The 26,291-nt window shown below is 41.4% G+C and overlaps 4 protein-coding genes across 6 annotated transcripts in view; 2 read left to right on the top strand and 2 right to left on the bottom strand.

Annotated features, from left to right (window-relative positions):
- LOC123980185 (zinc finger protein 260-like) overlaps positions 1–26,291 on the top strand; it is a 672,464-nt gene that overhangs the window by 165,802 nt on the left and 480,371 nt on the right. The window lies entirely within an intron of this gene.
- LOC123980191 (butyrophilin-like protein 2) overlaps positions 1–26,291 on the top strand; it is a 470,636-nt gene that overhangs the window by 116,924 nt on the left and 327,421 nt on the right. The window lies entirely within an intron of this gene.
- Positions 1–26,291, bottom strand: part of LOC123980179 (zinc finger protein 271-like) — a 342,908-nt gene that overhangs the window by 221,409 nt on the left and 95,208 nt on the right. The gene's annotated exons all lie outside the window — the stretch shown is intronic.
- Positions 1–26,291, bottom strand: LOC123980182. 2 transcript variants are annotated; one of them, XM_046064438.1, is made up of 13 exons: positions 26,132–26,291; positions 22,966–23,307; positions 16,996–17,337; positions 16,810–16,914; positions 15,264–15,590; positions 15,070–15,180; positions 14,202–14,303; positions 13,894–14,016; positions 13,580–13,690; positions 8,285–8,398; positions 1,781–2,107; positions 1,322–1,651; positions 1–1,251 (listed from the first exon to the last, which is right to left on the bottom strand). In XM_046064438.1, the coding sequence occupies exons 1-13, from the start codon at positions 26,166–26,168 to the stop codon at positions 1,187–1,189; spliced, it is 2,436 nt and encodes an 811-aa protein (XP_045920394.1). In that variant the 5' UTR covers positions 26,169–26,291; the 3' UTR covers positions 1–1,186. The 2 variants fall into 2 exon arrangements, with proteins under 2 accessions (XP_045920394.1, XP_045920395.1); XM_046064439.1 differs by lacking the exons at positions 16,810–16,914; positions 16,996–17,337.

Raw genomic sequence — 26,291 nt, 5'->3', positions numbered from 1 at the left:
TATGACTTCTGCTTTATTGGATGTAGATTACATCATTCACAGTCAACATGAGCAAGAGGAAAGGAGATATTTGCTAAAAAAAAAGAGTAAGTTGAAACTTCAAACTTGATGTGAATCATAAGAATTATGAATTCCAGATGATAATGCAGACTGCATTTTATGATAGTGTCTGTGGTTGTGGTTCAACATTGTGTGGGTCTGTTTTGAGCGGTCATGATGGTCCGCCGTTGTGTGTCTGAATTTCTGGCAGTTTTGCTCTAGAATACTTGGTGACCCCCAACTACAAAAGTGGCCATGTGGGATGGGGCACCCGTGAGCTGGTGTAATGAATTTGATTCATCGTCATCTATAGACTGCAGACATAGTTAAATAAGTGAGGATATTGTAAGCTTTGTACGATTTTAGTACACTGAAGCAACGCCTGCGTTGTACAGGCTTTCCGTTTTTTGACCTGGTAAAAAATATCACCCTGGATGATGGAGGAGCTCGGTGGATCTCTGGGTCACCGGCTGGAGGACGGAGGAAGCAGAATGACCCAGAGACAACATGCTGCCCGTGAGGACGTCCCAGCAGAGACATGGAGGGGAGGGTTACACCATCACTATACATCTGTGTGTGTGTGTTGAAGAACAAACATCACATGACACACCAGTCTTTCTACAACACTTCCTCACTGACATCAGCTTGTTGTGTGGAGACATTTGTCCGTCCAGCTTCCTGTTGTGTGTTTGACTCTAGTGTTAGTGGAACAGAGAAATGAAGGAGAGGATTGGACTAAATGTTTGGAGAGCTGTGAGTGCTTTAGAAAATGTGTTGGAGCAGTTGATAAAAAGTGGAACATGTTGAGTGTGAGAATAAAACACAAGCAGAGTTTCCTCCAGAGTGAGACCTCTGTCCAGTTCAGAGGATCTAAACCACAAGGGACACTAAAAGTCTCCAAAGACAAGATTTTTCCAGTCCAGATCCTACAGCTGATCAACATGTGACATCACGCTGACCTCACTCTGACATCACTGATCAGCAGGAATCAATAGTGAGTGTGTAGACTGTGTGTGAGAGTCAGTAGGAGGAGTCAGAGTGAAGAAGAAGCTGACAAAGCGTCCTCCTGTCTTCATCCGTCCTCCATCAGCTGCTTCACCTCCATTTTCTCTCTGATCCAGAGTCAGATCGGATCAATGATCAAAGATCAAACAGATTGATCGGCCATCAGAGGAGTTGGATCAGTGGAGCTGCTTCTGTTCCTGCTTCTCTCTGCAGAGGAGACAGAGGACAGTCAGACAGAGACAAACACAGAGACTCTGACCTCAGTCTGCATACTGACCTTTGACCCTGAGATCAACTGTTTTCTCTCTCAGGATGTTTCCCTTCTTGTTGAAGACGCAGCACCTGTATTCTCCTCCGTCTCTGTCTGTGGGGGATTTCAGGGTCAGACTGAGGTCTCCAGTTCTCAGCAGGTCTTCCTTCATCTCTGTTCGGTCTCTGTAAACCTGGTTCTGTTGGTCAGGCTGGTCAGAGCCGTTCTGATACACGTGGACCGTCTTTATGGGGTCAAAGCGTTTCCACACCACCTCAGTGTCCTCAGGCAGGTGAACTGTGGTCTTGAAGGGCAGCTGGACAGACTCCACCCCCTCCTCCACCTCCACCTGGTAGACTGAGAGCACAACAAAGCAGAACATCAGCTGTACAGACAGCAGCAGGAACTCTGAAATATGTCCCATTGTTCCATCTAACAGAGACAGTGTTGTCTTTGGTGTCTGTATACTGTATCTACAGCACTGACCTTTGACCTTGAGCTTAACTTGTTTCTTCATCAGGACTTTTCTCTCCCTGCTGTAGACGGTGCAGGTGTAGGTGTTACTGTCTTCATCTGTGGGGTATTTCAGGGTCAGACTGAGGTCTCCAGGTCTCTGCAGGTCTTCCTTCATCTCTGTTCGGTCTCTGTAAACCTGGTTCTGTTGGTCAGGCTGGTCAGAGCCGTTCTGATACACGTGGACCTTCCTGTTGTATCTGTCCTTCCACTCCACTGTGACGTCTACAGGCAGGTGAACTGTGGTTTTGCAGGGCAGCTCGACAGACTCCACCTCTGAATCCACCTCCACCTGGCAGACTGAGAGGACAACAAAGCACAACATCAGCTGTACAAACTCCATTTGAGCTTTAAACTCTTCTTTTATCTCCTTACAATTATCTTGTATTGATTACACTTTTTTGTTAACTCTTCTTTCCCTAGGTATTTACCTCATTGATGTGATATGTGCTACTAGCTAATACTAGAATTTATTGCTGCTCTTACTAGTACAGTATGTATTGTCAGTTCTAGACCTCGTGCTGTAGTTGATACTTTGTTGATGCTTGTATGTTGTCAAATGTAAGTCGCTTTGAATAAAAGTGCCAAATGAGTAAATGTATCTTTCCAAGCTGCACTTGCTCCCAGTCATGCATATTAGATTAGATTCTTTATCGTCCTTTTCAGGAAATTTGTTTCCACCATCTGTACATAACCTTACACATAAACAACATAAACACATAAACAATCCTACATCAGACATCACATTTATACACAAATTGACACCAATCAAACATACTTTCTAACATAACAAATAGTTCTGTTGAGTAGTGCTTTGGCAGAGGGGATAAGACTCCTGCTATAGTGAGCCCATTCCCATGCCAAGGATCTGTATCTACATCCTGATGGTAGTAGAGTGAAGAACGTGTTGAGAGGATGGCTGATGATGTGTACTATTGTGTGTTTTTATTCATCTCCATTAGCACATAATAGGCATCAAAATATAGCCCCAAGCCTTTTCTCTTTCAAAAGGCCAACAACTTCCTCAATGGAGCTTTCGTATTTGAAATTTAAAGTTAGTTAATAGGGAACCCACAATACATTTCTCATCCACTGCAATAGAAACTGCAGATTGTATATTTTTATGCTACTCAGGCTCTAACATAAATTACCTAAAATGAAAGCTTTAAATCTTTATTTTTAAGGCAGATGCACTTTTTCATCAACAAAACATCAACATTATGAGAAGTATAAGAAGTGTGGTTCAGTAGCTCAGTTGGTAGAGTGTCTTACTTCACTGCAGCACTTAATGGTGCCAGAAGAGAGTTCAAACCCCACCATAAACAATAGTGGTAATTGATTACATCTTGTACCTGATGACGTTCCTTCTGACTTGCAGTGGTTGTTTTTAAAATTGTATAGTGTCTGTCTTTGTAAATGTAATCATTGTTTACATGAACATCAATGTTTCTTAAGAGTAGTTGATTGCTGTCTCTACTTTAATTTCCAACATTGAACCAGATGTCACAAAATGTACTTTTATAAGCATAAGAGAGGTGTGCTAGCCGTTTGTGGTTAGTTAGTTAGTAGTAGGACTAAATCTTAAGTGTCAATCTTCGAGCTGATTCACAAAACTTTGCTGTGCTGCAAACGGGATTTTGGATGATGACCTAGACAAGGACTAATAGATTTCCTTTTTTAAGAATACTAGTGCAGTGCCCATTCACAGGGGCCTATGTGACGCCTCCTTGAGCTTTTTGTTCAAAATGTGTGTCTCACAATGGTTTCACCTACAGCAGTGGTCGGCAAGAAGCCCCACTGTCCAAATAATAAATAAATACTTTGATATCGGCTGGGGCTGAAATAGATCTGTCATGCCAGCAATAGTTACTCACATAATCACTTCCGAGTTGAAATAGAGCTTTTACTTCTGATTCTGAAGACTCTGTAGCGTGCTTGACAAAAAAAGCTCTAGGAAACGTGATTCGCCTGCATGAGAAGCACAGGAATTTCCTCTGCCTGGAGATGCTGGGGAAATGAATATAAGCGTCCATAGGTTGATGGATGTGGATCAACTCCAGGACACGCTTTATTCTGAGCAGTCTCTTCATAGTTAATTTGTTGAAGAGGGAAAAAATGTTTGCGCAAGGGGGGGTCGAACCCCACAACACGCCAATTCAGAGACCTATGCACTAATAACTGAGCTAATCATTAGCTTTGCTTAACATGAGTCCCCTGACCTACAGCATTAATAACACTGAAACAATGTCAATGGCGGAGACACTGCTAGATATTCATCTCTTCCTTAGAACTTATCATAAAACTCAGCTTCAGCACATTTATTTGTAACCTATATCAAACTTGCAGGGTGACGATAACTCAGTTTGATCAATTCACTACCACAACAGAGGCTATAAGCCCCGTCCCCGGGTGCGCAAGCTGCATAATGCCATTATGCTTATTAGTGATGGGAAAAGTCTCTCTTTTGACAGACTCTAGTATTCCAATCTCGTTCATTAAAATGAACTTATGTTTTTTTGAGTCATTTCGTTAATTTCATTAATTTGAAATAGGCTGGTTATTGCTGCGCTGCATATCACTCAAATCACAAAACTCAGAGTTATTAGCTGGATGACAACAAACGCACCAATACACATTCACAGTTACAACTGCTGACTTACTTTTGCCGTTTTCGCGGTTTTCAGTCCAAAAACAGCTGAATTCTGTGTGTATAAAGATCACCGCTGGCCGCCATCTTGGTATTGCGCAATCACTGAGGTCTTAGGTTTCATTTCTCTCCTCAAAATAAGGGAGAGAAGAAGTGTTGCTTTGGAACAGACGGTCTTTTTCTCGACCCATAGGATCTACAAAGACATCCAATATATCAAACGATTCGTCTCTTCAATATTAAGAGAAAGAACTTACAGCCCTGTAGGATCTGTTCTCAACTTGTGGGCCTGTAAAGCATGAAAGTGCTTTTGGTCGCAGGAATGTTGATCAATATTCACTGTTTTTATCAATATTTAAATGTTTTGGAAGCTTTATGTTATTTGGAACGTGGTTGTATGGACAGAAATAGTCTTATGAAGAAAACTTCCAATACCAGTGAACATACAGTGGATAGAAAAAGTCTCCACACCCCTGTTAAAATTCCAGGTTCTTATGATGTAAAATAATGAGACAAAGATAAATCATGTCAACTTTTTCCACCTTTAATGTGACCTATAATGTGAACAATTCAATAGAAAAACAAACTCTTCGAGGGGGAAAAATGAAAAATAAAAACCTTACAATAACCTGGTTGCATAAGTGTGCACACCCTCTTATAACTGGGGATGTGGCTGTGTTCAGAATTAACCAATGACATTCAAATTCAGGTTAACTAGAAGTCATTACACACCTGCCATCATTTAAAGTGACTCTTGATTAATCACAAATAAAGCTCAGCTGTTCTAGTAGGATTTTCCTGATGTTTTCTTAGTTGCATCTCCGAGCAAAAGCCATGGTCCACAGATAGCTTTCAAAGCATCAGAGAGATCTCATTGTTGAAAGACATAAGTCAGGAGACGGGTACAAAAGAGTTTCCAAAGCATTAGATATACCATGGAACACAGTGAAGACAGTCATCATCAAGTGGAGAAAATATGGCACAACTGATGAAAAGACGAAAGAAAAACTGGTCAGGGAGGCTTCCAAGAGGCCTACAGCAACATTAAAGGAGCTGCAGGAATTTCTGGCAAGTACTGGCTGTGTGGTACATGTGACAACTATCTCCCGTATTCCTCATATAAATGGGCTATGGGGTAGGGCGGCAAGACGGAAGCCTTTTCTTACAAAAGAAAAACATCCAAGCACGGCTGAAGTTTGCAAAAACAGACATCAAGTCCCCCAAAAGCATGTGGGAAAATGTGTTATGGTCTGATGAAACCAAGGTAGAACGTTTTGGCCATAATTCCAAAAGGTATGTTTGGTGCAAAAACAACACTGCACATCACCCGAGGAACAGCATACCCACAGTGAAGCACGGCGGTATCATGCTTTGGGGCGGTTTTTCTTCAGCTGGTCAGGGTGGAGGGAATTATGAACAGTTCCAAATACCAGGCAATTTTGGCACAAAACCTTCTGGTGTTTGTTAGAAAGCTGAAGATGAAGAGGAAGTTCACCTTTCAGCATGACAACGACCCAAAGCACACATCCAATCCACAAAAGCATGGCTTCACCAGAAGAAGATTAATGTTTTGGAATGGCCCAGCCAGAGCCCAGACCTGAATCCAGTTGAACATCTGTGGGGTGATCTGAAGAGGGCTGTGCACAGGCCATGTCCAAGCAATCTGACAGATTTGGAGCACTTTTGCAAAGAAGAGTGGGCAAATATTGCCACGTCAAGATGTGCCATGCTAATAGACTCCTACCCAAAAAGACTGACTGCTGTAATAAAATCAAAAGGTGCATCAACAAAGTATTAGTCTAAGGGTGTGCACACTTATGTGCGGAAGAGGATTAGGGCCACATCCAACAAATTTTTTTAGAGTTCTGACTTTAAACTCAGACTCAAAAAATTTCACCTAATCCTCTTCCCCAAGAGCAACCTGGTTGCATAAAACCAGGTTGCTCTTGGGTATTATTGTCTTTACACTTGTTAAAGCACTTTGTAACTTGTTTTTGAAAAGCGCTCTACAAATAAAGATTATTATTATTCTTATTATTAAAGGTGGAAAAAGTTCTGACATGATTTATCTTTGTCTCATTATTTTACATCATAAGAACCTGGAATTTTAACAGGGGTGTGTAGACTTTTTCTATCCACTGTATAAACAGTAAATATAGCCAAAACATGGACATGCTGGTATATTTTTTAAAAATTGTGTAATAACTGTTGTATATTAGTTACTTTTCATTAAATGTACAGTTGTATTCCAGGTGTATTAGAAGATATTCTGTTCCATTATAATGAGTTGGATGATGGTTTTGATGGTGATATTGCTATTAAAATATAGATTTTGTACCAGGCGAGGATAAACATTTTTTTTTTTCCTACATTGCATCTCCATTTAGTCTGCAATTGCAAAATAAAAAAAATAAAAAAAGGATTCATATTCCTTAGCATCTGAGCTATCAAAGGAGACCAGAATGATGCATATAGGCCTAATGGTTGAGGAGTTATTATTGATTCATTTTGTTATCTTAGGCGTTTTTTCCTGGAAATAGACGTCTGTGTTTAATAGGCTAGTGTATTTATTGATCGAATTGCACCAAACGCCACACGGCACTCCCTTGGGTCCACAGCAACACACAGACCATGTTTGAAGTCGAATGAACGGTTCCTCACATAATCGAAATACGAACACATACACATACACACACTGTGTGTTTACGTCTGCTGGATTACACAAGGTGTTGTTGGGAAGCTGATGAAACGCATGACAATGAGTGTTATAATTGTTTCCATGACAATTTGACTTATTAGTGGTTGTGACAGCCCTAAACAACCAGCATTGCATTGCTGCATTTTTCCTGTGGCAAAGACACAAATAGTCATCACCTCCTCCAGTTTAGCTGAAAATGCATTGCTGCATAAAGTCCGTGGTGAGATGATGTCCCTCACCAACTCGCTGACAAAGTTTATGGCTACTCTGTCCAAACAATACTGTATAATTAACTGCGCATCGTCAAATAATTCAGAAACATTCTTCATCTCTTATAGTTAAACTATTTTGACATTGTAGGTCCACAAACACTTTCTTCATTTATTGGAAAAAATTTTCTTTACTATTTGCCCCTTTCACTTTTATTATGGAGACATTTAAAGAGTCGGCAGGTCTGTCGGCAAGAAACATTTTTTACATCATTTATCATCATTTCCATTTAGTCACATGTGAAGCTAAACTGCACTAAAGTCTCTAATGAAGAAATCAAAGGAAAAGCAAGCCTGCACATCCACCGAATGCATCTGATGAAGGCAGCTCCGTGAGTAAAATCAGCTGATGAAATGTAAATGCTCCGTACTTGTATAGCGCCTTTCTAGTCTTTTCGATCACTCAAAGCGCTTTTACACTACATCTGCATTCACCATTCACACACATTCATTCACTGAGCCTAAGTGCTCAAACAGAAACTAACATTCACACTCATTCATACACTGGCGGAACAGCTGCCAGGGGCAATTCGGGGTTACAAAAGGGTTATGCAGTGATCAATCGTTGATGATCGTCTGACAGCTTTAATCAGCAGATCGACCTGTCAACCAGCTGTGATTAAAGCTATGAATCACACAACATGCTGTTTACTAAAGTTTTGTTGGAGAGCTGATTTGTACTAAGAATGAGTGAGTTTGAAGGAGGTTTTCGTTCTTCTGGAACAACAACCTGGAAGTTTGTCTTCAGCTCTCTGTAGCAGTTGCTTTTAACTCTCAGCTCTTTTAGTTTCTGGAAGAAGTGAGCAGCAAGGGAAAGGATGATAACCATTGGTGTGACGGGAAAGGTAGAAGCAGTGACATACCTGACATGAAATTGCACCGAAAATCTTCAAAATGACACCGAGCAAAATCATAAACTGCCAGGAGAGGAAGGAGAGCAGAGAGAGCCAGGACTTTCTGCCAGGTTGGGTGTTGTTCTGTGGGAACCAGAAACAGAAAGAGCATGACATTTGACCTGCATTGAGATAGGATCAGGACTGGTCAATAAAAGAAATACTGTTAAATTATAATGTAAAATATTTTTTGGCCCAGGAGGCCCACTATAAACAGTCAACCACCCCTTCACCATCTTTGCAGCCCCCTTAGATATGTGTACCTGCTTTAATATTCCCGCAAACCACTGACTAGTAAGTTTAGTGTACTGCCTGTTATGGCATACACAACTCATACACAAATATAAGTACAAGTAATTGTCAGAGAATAAAAACTTTGCAAAAACAATAACATACTGGGAATGAGGAAATAGCTGTTTATTCAATTAATGCATGGAGCGGATGAAAATTATCAAAAGACAACTTTGTTGCCTGTAAATGAAAATACTTATTCCCAATACATAAATAATCATTTATTCATTTTAGCACAGTATTCTAAAAGTGTTGTATAATAGACCAAATTATACAGTCGCATCTTCATCAAGGGAACCCGTAGCCTAATAACTGTAATGTTAATGTATGTGATAGAAATGGACCTAAGTCACTCATAGCAGTGTGGGTACTGACAAAATAACCTCATCTAGTCAGCTATTTGGACAGTTAGTCCATGTTGAGATTGAATTAGGGAACTATGCTAGCTGCAAAAACAATGTCACATAACTTATGCTGTGCTATATGACAGTGACTGACTGAGATATCACCAGCAGTATGTGACGGTCTCACTTTATGAGAGCGTTACTATTATATTTTTTATCTTTGACCTTAATTTAAGTGGTCATCGTCGTCGTCATTACAGTTTGGGACACATCCTCTACCTCCCTGCTCCCTCTGTACAAGTTCCTATTAAGCAACCCAATGCTTTCTGCTTCACCTCCTGCTCACTTTTCCCTCTGCTTTGCAGTCACACACCTCGTCCTCTGCCTGGCAGTGGCCATGGCTATCCTTTCCCCCTATAAGTGTCTGTGGCTGCACAATGTCGGGTACTGCAGCTGATGTTGAAGCTAGAACTGTCCCAGTAGCAAACAAACCGGTTAGTTTGGCATATTTTTTCTCTGAAACAGGGCATCTAACACAAGAAACAGAGGGAGAGGTAGAGGGAGCTAATAAGAAATGTGATTGGGCCAGCCCGGTGTCAGCATAGTATTTAAACCAGTTGGCCGCTGCCTGTCCCTACTTTATGGGTCGTTAACTGGCACACTGTCTTTATTTTTAATATTTAATAAATATATTTTTTGTATTATCGGCCCCAAGATGCGTCAGCCAGCCAGGCAAATGCCAGGTATGCCAGATTTTAACAGTCCAGTCCCGGTTACTGTTAATCTTAGCAGAAGCAATGAAGACAGAGAGAAGAAGTGATTATTATAAAATAAATCGAATAAGATTTCCCCAAGGGAAATATCGCTTGGACCTTTAAGAGGCCAGAAACGAGCGGGACGAAAACAAGGTCTTTGGTCAATACGTTGAAATGGTACTTTTCATCTCAGAAAGATTGTACGTTGTTTGCCTTTAACCAGTCTTCACAATTACTAAAACAAGAAAGCTAGCAAGCTCCTTGACTCCCGCACAGTGCATGGTAAATGGCTCATTGTCTTTGAGCTCAGACTCCCATTCAACTGTGGCATATGTTGTTTTATCCACACCCTTACCCCCAATTTAATCTCTTCTGAAAACACCCATCAATCTTCTGCCGTGATGTCACCCTGACTATCCCCCGTTGCATGTCCACTTCTGGTCACTATCAGTCTCCACCAGCAAACCTCTCTCTCCCCTACTAACCACAGTAGCACTCCCACCCATGGCTAGGAAGTCCTACTACCACCTCCCTAGGCATGGGTACTAACCACCAACACATCATACCTGTCCTATGTAACAGAACTCAAACTGAGGCCTACACTGTACATCAAAGAAGGCCAAAAAAACTTAGAAGGATCCCGATCCTTCTCATTCCTCTTTGGATGACTTCACATTACTGAACTTTTTTTAAAATATCTCTCAATATGGTTTACATTTTCTATGTCTTGCCTAACGTTCGCTCTCATCCACAGCTTCACTTACTGAGGATTCTCCCTTGGATTATAGTTTTATATTTTCTTCTAGACAAGACATGAAAGGGGGTGGAATAGCTATCATCACTTTTAACTAGAATCTGCACTGAATGCACTTTTGGAGATTTCTCAATATTTGGCCATGGTGATTAGAAACCCCCAAACACTTAACTGTAAAAACATTTATTTACCCTCAATTAGAGACAAAGTCACTGGTCCACACTCCTCTCAGACTGATGGCTACGAACTCTCCAATACCGTGATTTATGCAGGCATTGAGACTAATTCCACCCTCTCTCAATTTGAAACCATTTCCCCTGAGGCCTGGAAATGGCCTCCAAACCTACAACCTACACATACTGTATATCTACTAAGCCACAAATAAGTCTGGCATCGGGCCAAATTTTTTTCATCGTCATTAGATGTCGCTCCAAAACATAGTCAATTTATCATTTATAATCCATAATTTACTGTGTGCCTGTTTAGTTCAGTCAGTAGTAGAGTTGACAAAGCCATCGTCCATGTGCGATGGTTGAGCAGGCATTGTGATTGTAAAACCCCGCCCCCCGGCCAAAAATAAATAAATCACATAATACCGCCATGTGAAAGCAGGTTTTAATCACCACGAACATTATTATTATACATTTTAAATATGCTTCGCACCTTCCTCGGAATTCTCTTCTCCCCACACTCAGACACACAAGAGGCCTACACCTCAGGTAAACACGCCGACTTGCCCCATCTCTCTCTGTCTCCAACCCCCGCCCGTCAACTCCACTTTCTCCATCAGCAGTACGTTTTATAAAGTCGCATAAAAGACACAGATTTTTACTCATATTTTTACCGTGGTTTTCCAATCGCGGTCCGTTATCACAGTATCAGGCGAGCCGCTTGTGGGCTTGTTAATGACGCAGCCTATCAAACAACCGAAACCACCATCTGCACCCTGTGTGTTCAATGCTGCTTTACCAGGTCTGTGCTTGTAAAATATCCCCCCCAACTTGTAACGTCATAGGCCACCAAGTTTTTAACCGAGTGAAGTCTGTGCGAGTGAACACATGCCCATAAGACGACCGCTAGACGCGCTTTTATTTTGTAGGCACAATCACTTAAGAGAAAGTGGTTATGTGAGTAACTTGTTCTGTCATGACTGAGATCTGTTTCAGCACCAGCCGCTATAATGTTTTTTTTTGCCACTATTAAAGTAATCTAGCCACTGGCCGGATATTATTGTTGGTGGGCCCGCGAGCCGCCTATTGTCGACCACTGGTCTAAGTTTAATAAAGTTTAATAAATCCAACTCTTGAAATTATCAATAGGTCACTTTCCATGGGCTGCGTGCCCCTCAGCTTTTAAAACTGCCATTAATAAACTGCGGCTTAAATAAAGACCAATTTCCAATCTTTTGTTTATGTCAAAAATACTTAAAGGGGGGTTGCTGAAAAACTGCCTACCTATTCAACAATAATCTCTTTAATACATTACAATCTGGCTTTCTGTCCTAACAGTCTTTACCAAAGTAGTCAATGACCTACTAATTTCTGCTGATTATGACCTAACATAATTGTTGCTGTTTCTTAATTGCAGCTTTTGAAAGCGTGGTGACTGAGCTATATTACCAAGTTAAAACTTTAGCCATTTATTATGAAGTAGTCACAGGAAATGCAATGTGTTTGTCAGTGAGATTAGCACTGATCGTTATCGTTCATCAAAAATGCATCTACAAAACAAAACAACGGCCATTTTGGTAGAGATGCACAATTCTAATTTTCCTGGCCATTTCCAATTTTTGATTTTTCAAAGGTCTGACTTGCCGATTTCAATGTTTTTTCTTACTAAGAACTATAATTGACAGCATACACAAACATTTTTGTAACGTTTCTTTATTGGAACATCTTTCTTTATTAGGATCCCAATCAGTAGCCTACCTGCATTAGCATTGGCTATTCTTCCTGGGGTCCATATGTTAATAATAAAACACAAAATATTAAATAACCTTTACATTTTCTCCAAAACTGCAGCAGGTTACATGACCTTCTCTCAGTCTGACACATCTCACAGTAAAAACTGCTGCAGGTCAGGCTACTGGACTGAACTTGTACTTGAACTGCAGTTTAACACGGCTCAGTGTTTACCACAGACTGAACTGTGGAACTGTAGTTGGTGGGTATATTCATATATTTATTTAAAAATATTTGAAAGAATACATTACCCTATTTCTAGTATGTTATTTTTTTTCTCAACATTTTAATTCTACATACTTCTCTACCTTATTTTATTGTTTACTAACAAAGTGCTTTAATCTGCTCACCTTGTTTTCTCTTCAAACACACACACCTACACCTGTCTCTTGATCTGTTCACTTTGTTTGTGAACAGTTTTATAAAGACAATACGCAAAATTTTTCACTCGCCATTCCGGTTTCACAGCAGCAGGTGAGCTGCGTGTGGAGAAAGGTTGATGTTAATTATCGATGGAGACCACCGTGGTACTGACCGACATCGACACCAACAGCTGTGTTCACTGTTGCTTTACCTGATCCGTACATGTAAAATTTCCACCTTGTTCGCATCTTCCAACGTAACTTTCTGTGTGTTTCTCTGCAGGTGTAAATTGTGAGCTTTGCGACTTCATCACTCACGGTGAAGAACTTCCACACCTACCACGTTTTAGCATGTGTGTGTGTGGCTGTTGATATTGGTTGGTTACTGTGTCTGTGCCGCTGTGCGCATGAGGTGAAACACTGTGCAGTGCAGCATGTGTGTAGCGTTAGATGTGAACGGCAGAGAATCTGATATTAGATGCTGCTTAGCCGTGGTCAACGGTCATGGCCGATTAAGCTGAAAAGCAGCCAATTCAGGTTCCCCAGCCAATCGATCAGTGCATCTCACAGCTCCACACAACATGCTGTTTACTAGAGTTATGTGGGAGAGGTGATTTTTACTCAATATGAGTGAGTATGAAGAAGTTTTTGTTCAGCTCACTAGAGCAGTTGTTTTCAACTCTTAACTAACTTAGTGTCTGGAAGAAGTGATTAACAGTCTGCCCCAGCAGTCACGGAGTGACAATGTTAAGGAGGATAATGATTGGCATGATGGGAAGTGTATTAGTAGAGTCATACCTAATGTGAAGTAGCGCTGAAAAAGACGCCGAGCAACAATAACAGCAGCTGCCAGGAGAGCCAGGGCAATCAGGACAGCCAGGAGAACTTTGGCCCAGTATGGAATTACTTCTGTGGGAACCAGAAACAAAAGAACATGAACTTGGACCTCTGACCTGTGTCTACAGGATTGACCTCTACAGCAGTTGTTTTTAATGCTCAACTCTTTTAGTTTTTGGAAGAAGTGAGCAGCAGTCTGCCTCAGCAGTCAAGGAGTGGCAGGGGTAAAGATGATAACCATTTGCATGATAGTAAGTGTAGTAGTAGTGACATACCTGTTAAATAGCGCACAAAATTTTCCCAAAAAAAGAGACTGACAAAAATAATTGTCATGAGCCTGTGGAGATCCAGGAGAACCAGGAGAACCAGTTGAGCTTTGGCCCAGGATGGAAATCGTTCTGTGGGAATAAGAAACAAAGAACATGAACTAGGACATCTGACCTGTATCTACAGTACTGACCTCGGAAGCAGTTGTATTTAACTCTGAACTCTTTTAGTTTCTGGGAGAAGTGAGTGGCAGTCAAGCAGTGACAGGGATAGGGATAATAAACTCATGATGAGAAGTGTAGTAGTAGTGACATACCTGACATGAAGTAGTGCCGAAAATGTATCAAGAGACGCCGAGTAACAATAGGACCAACAAAAAGGAAAACCATGGAAGGTATGAACCAGTATAGAAATTGTCCTGTGAGAATCAGAAAATATAAAGAACATGACCTTTGACCTCTGACCTGTACCTCCACCTGGTATACTGAGAGGACAACAAAGCACAACATCAGCTGTACAGACAGCAGCAGGAACTCTAACAGAGACAGTGTTGTCTTTGGTGTCTATACAATCACATACTGTTATTAGTGACAGATTAATTTGTTCCTTGGTAACTACTCAGAGCACCCTGTAAAGTGCTGCAGACATGTTTGATGAAGAACAGATAGTGATTAAGCCTCCACAGTCAGCCATGTTTCACACACATCAGCACAGAAACAATGAAGAATTAATATGTCTGCTCTGTTCTCAACAATCTCTATAGACTGTTGGGAGTCTTTCTCAGCAGCATTTGACCAGATGACTGAGCACAACTAAAAGAGAAACATTTACTAAAGCTGCTGCTCCTGACTTTCAGGGCTGCAGCGTTTAGCCTGCTGTTTAATACCACAGAAGAACAAATGTTCCTACTCTGCCCAGATAAATGCAGTGAACCACACGACATGCTGTTTACTAAAGTTGCGTTGGAGAGCAGAGTTTTACTTAGAATGAGAGAATTTAAGGAGGTTTCTCACTTCTGGAACAACACCTTGAGGATTCTCTTGAGCTCTCTGCAGTTGTTTTTTACTCTCAACTCTTTTTGTTTCTGGAAAAAGTGAGCGGCAGCCTGCCTCAGCAGTAAAGGAGTGAAAAGGGTAAACATGATAACCATTGGCATGATGGGAAGTGTAGTACTGGTGACATACCTAACGTGTAATAGTGCCGAAAATATACCCAATGACCCCCAGCAACAATAAGACCAACAGCCAGGAGAACCAGGAAAACCACAAGAACTTTGGCCCAGGATGGAAATCGTTCTGTGGGAACAAGAAACATAAAGAACATGACCTCTGACCTGTATCTACCGCTCTGACCTCTGACCTGTATCTACAGCACTGACCTTTGACCCGGAGCTTCACTTGTTTCTTCAACAGGATGTCTCTCTCCCTGCTGTAGACGGTGCAGGTGTAGGTGTCTCTGTCTTTGTCTGTGGGGTATTTCAGGGTCAGACTGAGGTCTCCAGGTCTCTGCAGGTTTCTCTTCATCTCTGTTCGGTCTCTGTAAAAGCAGTACTGTTCTTCAGGCTGGTCAGAGCCGTTCTGATACACGTGGACCTTCTTGTTGTATCTGTCCCTCCACTCCACTTTGACGTCTTCAGGCAGGTGAACTGTGGTTTTGCAGGGCAGCAGGACAGACTCCTTCCCTGAATACACCTCGACCTGGGGGACTGAGAGGGTAATAAAGCACAACATTAGCTGTACAGACAGCAGCAGGAACTCTGAAATATGTCCCATTGTTCCATCTAACAGAGACAGTGTTGTCTTTGATGTCTCTACAATCAACCGCACAATTGACAACTAAGTTTATTAAACATTCTTGTCTGATGTACGCATCTTGTGGCTAATAAAATTTGAATTATTTATTATTAATACTTTTTATAAAGGAATCCTAAAGGAAATGGGCCAATGAACAGCTAGTAAGGCAGGTACAGACAGCGGCCCATTGGTTTATTTTCTATATTCACAGTGGGCTGGCCCAATCACATCTTTTACCTGCCCCCACTCCCAAGTTAGAAACTCTTTAGTCACTATCTATCGTCTAATGAGGTAACACAGGTGATGGAGCCTGTGGTCCACTGATCAAAGTACTGCAGTATTGATACAGTACTGTGCAAAGGTTTTAGGCAGGTTTTAGACATGTTTTATGTATCAATTAACAAAATACAAAGTGAGTGAACAGAAGAAAAATATAAACCAAATCAATATTTGGTGTTACCACCCTTTGCCTTCAAAACAGCATCAATTCTTTGATGCTGTTTTGAAGGCAAAGGGTGGTCCAGGTACAGTTTACCTGTTCTCGAAAGTTACTCTCATTGAGTTATTTTCTCTTCCTGTGCACAGAAGGATAGTCCCTCTTAGTCTTTACAATGTTTGAGGACCATAGAAGCAGTGGTCAACCAAGGAAACTTACTGCAGTAGATGAAAGACATCATGCTTTATTGTCTTTGCATCGGAAGATGTCCAGCAGTGTCATCAGCTCAGAGCTGCAGAAAACAGTGGGAATCTGCAACACCACATCTATTGTCTGTAAAAGTCTGGTCAGAAGTGGCCACAGAGCCATACATCTGACATGGAAACAAGGCCAAGCGACTTAACTATAGTCCTTTTTCCACCGGATGGTACTGGCTCAACTCGCCTCGACTTGACTGACATTTTTTGGTTTTCCATTGGACAAATCTGGTCAAGTATCTAGTAGTTATTTTTTTGTTACTCAGGTTACTCAGAATGAGTGAGCTTGAAGGAAGTTTTCTTACTTCTGGAATAAAAACTGGAAGATTATCTTCAGATCTCTGCAGCAGTTGTTTTTATCTCTCAACTAATTTAGTTTCTGGAAGAAATGAACGACCTTAACAGTCAAGGCTTGATGGGATAGTAATAGTGACATACCTGACGTGAAGTGGCGCCAAAAATGTACCAAAAGACCCCCAGCAGCAACAATAAGAGCAACAGCCAGGAGAACCAGGAGAACTGTGGCCCAGAGTGGAAATCGTTCTGGGAACCAGAAACATAAAGAACATGACCTCTGACCTCTGCCATGTATCGGCAACAGTAGGTTTTAGGTTTCCTGCTGACCTTTGACTTTCAGCTGTACGTTTCTCACTCTCCGTTGTCCTCCTATTGCTCTGGCGGTGCAGGTGTAGCTGCCGCTGTCAGAGAGCTGGAGTTTTGTCAGGTTGAGGCTGAGGTCTCCAGTTTCCAGAGCATCAGTCATCATGGATGTTCGGCCGCTGTAAAGCTGGTTTTGGTCTTTAAGTTCATCACCTTCCTGCTGACGCTGGTGGACGGTTGGAGGATTGAGATCGTAGCGGCTCCACACCACTGTGGCGTCGTCCATCTCAAAAGTCTGAAACTCACAGGGCAGCAGGACAAACTCCTCCCCCTCATACAGCTCCACAGCTGAGGCATGCTGGAAAACTATGAGGTCAAAACAGACAGAGAGGTTCAATCACAGCAGCCTTATTTCATGTCTTACTCCTCCTGGATCCTCAGGTGACCCAGAAACCAACCTGGTCCTGTTTGGGATTGGTTGCTGCATCTGATCAGCTGCTGTGAAACCACACCAGCACAGTTTAAAACCTACACCACCTGACAAATAACAGAAGCACCTCAGTTGTCATGTTGCTCTCACTGTTTAGATGGACTTTGTTTTCTGATTCAACATGGTGTTAAAATGAGTTTGCTAACTGTCTGAACTCCTCTTTTCTCACATCTCTTCCTTCCATCTCTCCATCATGTCTTCAGAGGGAGTCACTAATACTCAGGGAAAAGACAGGACTGATAGACATGTGTGCAAACTTCATACAGATGAGACAGATGAGTGTTTTTTTTACGAAAATCAAAGCTTTGCTTTGGACCATCTAGGCCTCTTTGTTTCCATCTTAAAGAAATTAAATGTTAACACTAAAGCTTTAGATCATAGCCCATAACGTCCAGTGTGATTGTTCTGGAGAAACAAGGTGTGAAGTTATAGAATAAGGGGTGAAAATTCAGGATCTTACAAAAAACGTGGTGGTTGTAGTTATATTTTAACTACTGGGAACCAATTATATTCCTATTACAGCTTAAGGTATGATCATAAAACAATAAACAGCAAGCTGAATTTTAGGCTGTGGTTAGGATTGGGTGAAAATGACACCATTGTGCTTCAATAGTTTGCATGTTTGTTGGTAAGAAGGTAATTTCGAAATAGAATCACATCACATCATTTTAAATAGGTGATGCATAGGCCATCACTCCATCTTCCCAGAAATGACCAGAGTTTAGTTATAAGTCATCCAATAATTATTTTTATTTATTAATTAAGTAATTATACTCTATGTTGCAGACTGTGCAACTCCTGCAGGCGCAGGTGGTGTAATGCACAGGGTCCCAGCAGCCCTCTGCATTTACCCGTAGGCCCACACACCTGCCATTCGCAACGTTGATAAAAATGCACACCGGCCTAAAGGACCTCACTCCACTGTTACTATAAAACTAGAATGATTGCTATTTTTACCCCCTCCTACCTCATATGTAATGTTCATGGTTACCCTATTTTAATTTATATTGTTGTATTATGTGTTTTTATTGTTATTGAAATGTTTCAAAAATGTATGTTTTATCAAAATAAATATTTCTACCTGCAACTTATTTAATTTGATTGTTTTATTCTCAAAAGTTATAAAGTAACAAGGCTTGCTGTTTGTCCAATAATGTGCTTGGATCTCCTCTTGTCATCTTTCTTGCAACGGTTTGACCTTGTTAGGAAAAGGGCCGTAGAGTGACTTTATGATGAGTGAGTTACAGCTTTCTTTCTGTTTAGAGTAGGATCAGGGATGTAAGCTGCGATTATTACTTCGTGGATGTTGGAAAATGCGCACTTATGGTAACCTCTCTTTGTAAAGGCCAAATCCTAAAGCAACATAAATGTACCTTGCGTGATTTAATTATAAAAAATACTTCTCACAAATACACCTCAACGAGCTTATTTTGCAATGATGTCAGTGATCATTGTGCAATTTCTTGTGTAGGGAATTGAAAATCCCCAAGGTAAAACCCTGGTTCATTTAAAAAAAGATATTTAAAAGTTTATTTTGGGTGTGGGAGAAGTTCGGAGAAGACATGGAGAAGGACTTTCAGTCAGCACCAAAGTGCTTCTGGAGAACTCCCCATCTCAGGAGGGGGAAGCGGGGAACCATCCATGCTGTGTACAGTAAGGATGGGACCCTGTTGACCTCAACTGGGGAGGTAATTGGGCGGTGGAAGGAACACCTATATCCGACTGACACGCCCTCTCTAGTAGAGGCAGAGCTGGAGGCTGATAGGGGTTTCTCGTCAATTTCCCTGGAGGAAGTCACTGAGGTAGTCAAACAACTCCACAGTGGCAAAGCCCCAGGGATTGATGCGATCCGCCCAGAAATGCTAAAAGCTTTGGGTGTGGAGGGGCTGTCTTGGATGACACGTCTCTTTAACATTGCATGGAAGTTGGGTACGGTGCCCAAGGAGTGGCAGACTGGGGTGGTGGTTCCCGTGTTCAAAAATGGGGACCAGAGAGTGTGTGCCAATTACAGGGGTATCACACTTCTCAGCCTCCCCGGAAAAGTCTACTCCAGGGTGCTGGAACGGAGGGTTCGGGCGATAGTCGAACCTCAGATCGCAGAGGAACAATGCAATTTTCGTCCCGGTCGTGGAACAACTGACCAGCTCTTTCTCTCTCACAAGGATCCTGGAGTGGGCTACGACTAGTATGCCCATCCAGTCTACATGTGCTTTGTAGATCTGGAGAATCCCTGTACATCCAAAGCGAAAGCTGTGTCTGAGTACTCGGCAGTAAGTCGGACTCTTTCCAGGTGAGGGTTGGCCTTCGGCAGGGCTGTGCTTTGTCACCAATCCTGTTTGTGATATTCATGGACAGGATATCGAGGCTTTGTTGTGGCGAGGAGGGGCTGCGGTTCGGTGGGCTTGGGATATCGGTCCGTGACCTCCAGCTCTCACTGGATCGGTTCGAAGCAGAGTGCAAAGCAGTTGGGATGAGGATTAGCACCTCTAAATCTGTGGCCATGGTTCTCAGCAGGAAACCGGTGGAGTGCCAACTCCAGGTAGGGAATGAGTCCTTACCCCAAGTGAAGGAGTTCAAGTACCTCAGGGTCTTGTTCACGAGTGAGGGGAGATTGGAGCAGGAGATTGGCCGGAGAATAGGAGCAGCGAGGGCGGTATTGCATTGACTTTACTGCACTGTTGTGACGAAAAGAGAGCTGAGCTGTAAGGCAAAGCTCTCGATCAATTTTCCTATTCCTTTTTGTTCCTACCGTCACCTATGGTCATGAAGACTGGGTCATGACCAAAAGAACGAGATTGCGGGTACAAGCTGCCCAAATGGGTTTCCTCAGGCGGGTAGCTGGTGTCTCCCTTAGAGATAGGTTGAGAAGCTCGGCCATCCGCGATGAGCTCAGAGTAGAGCCGCTGCTCCTTTGCGTTGAAAGGGGCCAGTTGAGGTGGTTTGGGCATCTGGTAAGGATGCCTCCTGGACGTCTCCCTATGGAGGTGTTCCAGGCACGTCCAGCTGGGAGGAGGCCTCGGGGAAGACCCAGGACTAGGTGGAGAGATTATATCTCCACACTGGCCTGGGAAGGCCTTGGGATACCCCAGTCAGAGCTGGTTAATGTGGCTCAGGAAAGAGAAGTTTGTGGTCCCATGCTGAAGCTGCTGCCCCTGCGACCCGACCCCGAATAAGCTGATGAAGATGGATGGATGGATTTAAAAGTTTTGAAGAGCAGGCTTTCCGCATCATTTATATTGCTGTAATCTTAAACTCTTATTACAGATGTTGAACTGGCATAGGAATATTTTCAAATTTTTAAAATATTTTAAATTTTTCTGTCAATCTCTAATAAACTGGGTCCCGTTAAGAAGTTTCAGGGGAAATTCATGGTTCTCAGTCTTTGTCCCATGTTCTGCCACCACAGCAATTAATGGAAATATGGATTTGTTTGATTTTAAAACTATTTCAGTTGCTCAAGTTTGTAAAGCTCTGAAATGTATTTGGCCACAAAATGTCTGCAGGTCTAGACAATCTGGATCCTTATCTCCTAAAGATGGTGGCACATGTTATGGCTGAGTCTATGACTTCCATTTTTAATTTGAGTCAATACCTAAAATCTAGAAAGGTGTTCTCCCCTTATTTAGAGCTAAACAATTTCCATCCGATCTCCAAACTCTCAATCCTGGCTAAGATCCTTGAATCCTATTTAAATTTACTGTTAAAAGCGTTTTTTCAAACCATTTTCAATCTGGTCTAGAACTGGCCCTTATATATGGATCTATTTTTATGCTGATGACACTGTCATTTATACGCATGCTCCTTCCACAGCACAGGCAGTGCAAGACCTTCAGACTGCATGTTAGTCATTACACAAACTGCTCTGTTTAATTTAAAAGTGGTTTTAAATCCTCAGAAAACAAAGTTCATGGTCTTCTCAAAAGCTTGCTCACAGTTGCTTGATGATCTCAGCATTTTTACGTCTGATTGTAAATCCACTGAAAGGGTGTCCTCGTAAAAGTACTTGGGTATAAGGATAGATGACAAACTTTTTATTCAGTGTACATATTGCTAATGTAGTTAGGAAGCTCAAAGTGAAGATAGAAAAGTAGCTATTTTTTTTGCATTAAAAATAAAGCTGGGTTTATTTATTTTCAGTCTGTTATTGATTATGGTGACATATTATATATGCACACAGCCTCCTGCATCTTATGGAGTCTTAATTCAGTGTATCATGCATCTCTAATTTTTATTACAAATGCAAAGGCCCTTACTCACCATTGCCTTCTTTATGATTTGGTGGGTTGGACATCACTGACTACTCGCAAATAACAGCAGTGGTATATTTTTATGCCCAATTTTGACACTTTCACTTAGTTGTGTGCTGACTTTTGTTGGTTTGTTGGAGCAGTTTAGACATTAATGGCTGTGTGATGTGTTATTTTGAGGGGACAGCAAATTTACATGTTTTATTACACAAGCTGTACACTCACTACTTTACATTGTAGCAAAGTGTCATTTCTTCACAGAGTTGTCACATGAAAAGATATAATCACATATTTACAAAAATGTGAGGGGTGTACTCACTTTTGTGATATACTGTATAAAGTGATGCTAGGTAAAGCTATGTTCCAGCTTACCTTTGTCGCAATTCTGGTAGTTACCAGCTACGGTTGCTTTTTAATGTACCTTGAATTTTGACAGATGTTGGGAAAACTACATTTTCATTCCATGCACCCTGGGCATGGAATAATTCTGGGGATATTTTCCACCAATTTATGGTGAAAAAAGGTAAAAACAATAAAATGTAATGCCGTAATCAGTGGCTTATTCTTTTTTTTTTTACCTTAAGTTACTTTTTTATATATAGAGAGATTTATTCTATATTTACACTGCATTGGAGGCTTATTGTGCAAATAAACCAATTTCATAGCATTTTTATTTGTTAATTAACATTTCTTGGTGCAAGCTATTTTTCAGAACATTTTTAATTAATGCTTTCAAAAAGTGGTCGCTACATGTCCCCAGTGTGAAGGACCCTCCCTCCCTACAGGTTGAGCTACTCCATGCTTACCACTTCACCTCCACTCTACTCCTGCTCTCTCTGTCCCTCGCCCTGTCACTTTGTCACTCTGTTTCGCTGTCACACGCCTCCTTCTCTACCTGGCAGTGGCCACGGCTCTATGCACGGTGGGCTACTGCAGCTGATGTTGAAGCTACTGCAGCCTGGGTAGCAAACATATTGGTTATTTTCGCGCATTTGGCAAATTAAATAAAAAGATTTTGGCCCACAATACAAGAAACAGCTCGAGAAGAGGGGGAGTGGGGGCTGGTAAGAGATGTGAAGACCTGCTCTTTGAAGACTTGCAAGACAGGCTGCATCATGAAGATTATTGCATATTAACATGTAAAATATTTTTGTTGCTGTTGTTGAGTTACATTCGGGACTACAGTCAAAAAATGACCTGGTGATGTCGTTGGCCTCTAACCTGTATCTATGGTAGGTTTTAGTGTTTGTTACTTACCTTTGACCTTCAGTTGTATGTTTCCCACTTTCTGTGGTCTTCCTAACCCTCTGACGGTGCAGGTGTAGCTGCCGCTGTCAGAGAGCTGGAGTTTTGTCAGGTTGAGGCTGAGGTCTCCAGTTTCCAGAGCGTCAGTCATCATGGATGTTCGGCCGCTGTAAAGCTCGTTTTGGTATGTAAGTTCATCACCTTCCTGCTTACGCTGGTGGACGGTTGGAGGATTGAGATCTTTGCGGCTCCACACCACTGTGGGGTCGTCTATGTCAGGAGTGGGAAACTTACAGGGCAGCAGGACAAACTCCTCCCCCTCATACAGCTCCACAGCTGAGGCATGCTGGGAAGCTGTGAGGACACACAGACAGAGAGGTTCAATCACAGCAGCCTTATTTGATGTCTTATTCCTCCTGGATCCTCAGGTGACCCAGAAACCAACCTGGTCCAGCACAGTTTAAAACCAAAATCACCCGACAAATAACAGAACCACCTATGCTGTCATGTTGCGCTCACTGTTTAGATGGACTTTGTTTTCTACATGAACATGGTGTTGACATGAACACCACAACAAACCTGACCGCGATACAGACACCTGTCCCTTTCTTTGCTGTCTCTGTACTCCTCGCTCAGACAATTTGCTCTGTTTGACTGTCCTGAACATTTGTGTGGATTTGACATGAAATTTATTTCTGATCGAAAGTGTTTTCAGTTTTGGTTTTCTACTTCTGATGAACAGTGCACTCGTCTCATCGACTACAGTCCCACATGTGCTCTATGTCTGTCAGACGTTGTAAAGGAGGTAGCCCACTACCATATCAGCAGAGCAATAATGCAGGGCACGTGCACAGCAGAGGGGCAGGTAGATTTTGTTAAAATATTACGACTTCATTCTGATTAGATTGTGATTTTATTCTCATAATATTACGACTTTTGTCTCAAAATATTATTCTGCAAATGTCAGAGAACACATATGTGGGAGAGATTCTGAATGTGCAGAAAAGGTACTGAACACAGAAGCTATTAAAGTGCAGGGGTTTCTAACTGAATTAAAATGAATTCATTTATCATTGAGGAGAAACATTAAAGAGTTCTGGGCTGGGCTAAGCCCCCAATGTTTTAAGAGCCTGTAAACACCTCTGACACACACACACACACACATGCTAATGAATAGTGAAGGAAGAAAAATTCAGGGTAGTGCGTGATACAGAGTGAAACTGTATGTTGTACTTAATAACTGTTACTTGCTGAACCTAAGCTACGTTTATGTGAAGTAAAGGAAATGCAATATTTTAGTTGGCTATGGAAAACAGTAGTGATGCTTTTCTTTCAGTTACTTATTTAAATTAATTGTTATTATTCCAGCTCTCATGGCTGTGCTGTGTTGTTTATTTATGTTGCTTGATTTTTTCTCGTTTTCATTTCTCTCTCAGTTGTCTTCCTATGTCAGCAGTTTATGGCTGCTGTGTGGCTGGCGTCCTCTTTATTTTTTGTTTGTTTGTTGTTGTTTTTGTTTGTTGTTCTCTCCGCCCCAAGCCCCCTCCCTGTTCTCTTGCAGGTTTTGTCGTCTCTCTGTGCTGTCTGTTTCTGTGGTGTTTCTATCCCCTATCCCCATGTCTGTCCCCTGTCCAGCCCAGTAACAAATACATTTAAATAAATAATAAAACAGAAAAAGGAGTATTAATAGTCTCTTGTTAAAGTAAAATCTGTCTGGCACAATAGGCAATATGGTATCCAGCTCATCATACTCTATACCAAACTGCCGGGCAGGACAGCACGCTAACGTGTTATTATCACCGTTAACGCATTAATTAATTAATGCCGACAATTATTTTATCACACGTTAACAAAGTTTTAAAAAAATATTATTTTGAAAGTCCGTTGCTCACTGGCTCTGAGCAACTTATCTAATAGAGAGAGGAATTAGATATGGTATTACTTTATCACATATTTACATAAGCTGCTGGATAACAGTCATAGCCTGCAGAATAACTCCCCCCCATGCAGCTTTGATGTGTCCAGAAGTTAACATTACAGTAACTTTTGTTCAACAGAGGAGAAATGGAAGAATATGTTACTTTTTACATGTTAACGGATTCTTCACTGGTTGGTGACATGAGTGAAGTTATAATACAGTAACAATAGATGAAAGTTCAAACATTTTGCTAGTGCAAGTTACGCATAACCTGGGGGCTAAGCCTGCTACTAACACTACTTCTACTACAGCCTAAACTACTACTGCTACAACCACTGCCACTACTACTACAGCTTTCTTCTGCCAATACTGGTACTTCTACTACAACTACTAACCTATATAATTATTACTACTACAAACTAATATCGTTGTAACTTTTATTGTGTAATATATAGGCATATATAACTAATATGTAGACATAGTATACAGCTATAATTAATTTTCTTTTAGGTTGTTAATGGGATGCAATTCCATTTTCATCCAGTAGAGTGTACCAAATGATCACTATTTCAGGAGTTTCAGTTAATTATGAGAAAAATAATATATAATTAGGATGATAGTTTATTCCAATGCTGTAGATGTACTGCAACAATGGATTAATGCTTGAAATAAAAACAATTTATTTTATTTTCCTCCATTCTCTGCTCTGTCTTATATTCAGTCATTTTCTGTTATTGTGAAGCCCTTTGTGATGTCTGCTCTTAAAAGGTGCCATATAAATAAAGTTACTTATAGTGTAGGCGCTTTTTTTTCGTCAGATATTTTGCATGTGTGCAGCTGCAGCAGTTGTTCCGTTGAACACCGCCCTAGACAAAAGTAATTTATACTTTTTACTCTAAGTACCACTATACTGTTTATGGACAGATGCTAAAACTATGCTTATTGGGGTGATACAGCGATCTGTATTGATTTGGCTTTGTGAACGGTTGCAATTCTCCGTTAGAAGAAGCCCACAAATGTTACGATCCTCATTTCCGGTATACAACAGTGTTTGATTTGAGACAACGCTGCCCTGTCCAAATTCACAAACTACACAAGTAACTACAGAGTGTACACGTTGTACTACATGGACGTGTAAAAGGAAAGGAAAATTTGGATAGCTGAAACAGTATAATGAAGTTAAGACAAAAGAAAGCCAGATTAAAGAGGTGACGTTGGACTGAGGTGATGATCAGATCAGAGGGAGGAAGGTTATCTTACCGTGCACGAGGATCACAAACACCACAAACATCTTCATCTTCCTGTAAGAAACTCCAACAAGCACAAAGTTAATCTGCTTCTCACTAAAGGAAGTCTTCAGAAACACAGTGAGGACATCAGTTCACAGCCAGCTGTCCCTTTCCTCCTCCTGATAATCTGC

Source organism: Micropterus dolomieu, linkage group LG12 (genome assembly GCF_021292245.1).
Source record: "Micropterus dolomieu isolate WLL.071019.BEF.003 ecotype Adirondacks linkage group LG12, ASM2129224v1, whole genome shotgun sequence".
NCBI lineage: Eukaryota > Metazoa > Chordata > Actinopteri > Centrarchiformes > Centrarchidae > Micropterus > Micropterus dolomieu.
The sequence above is the reverse complement of the archived record's forward strand: the minus strand, read 5'-3'. Positions and strand labels throughout refer to the sequence as shown.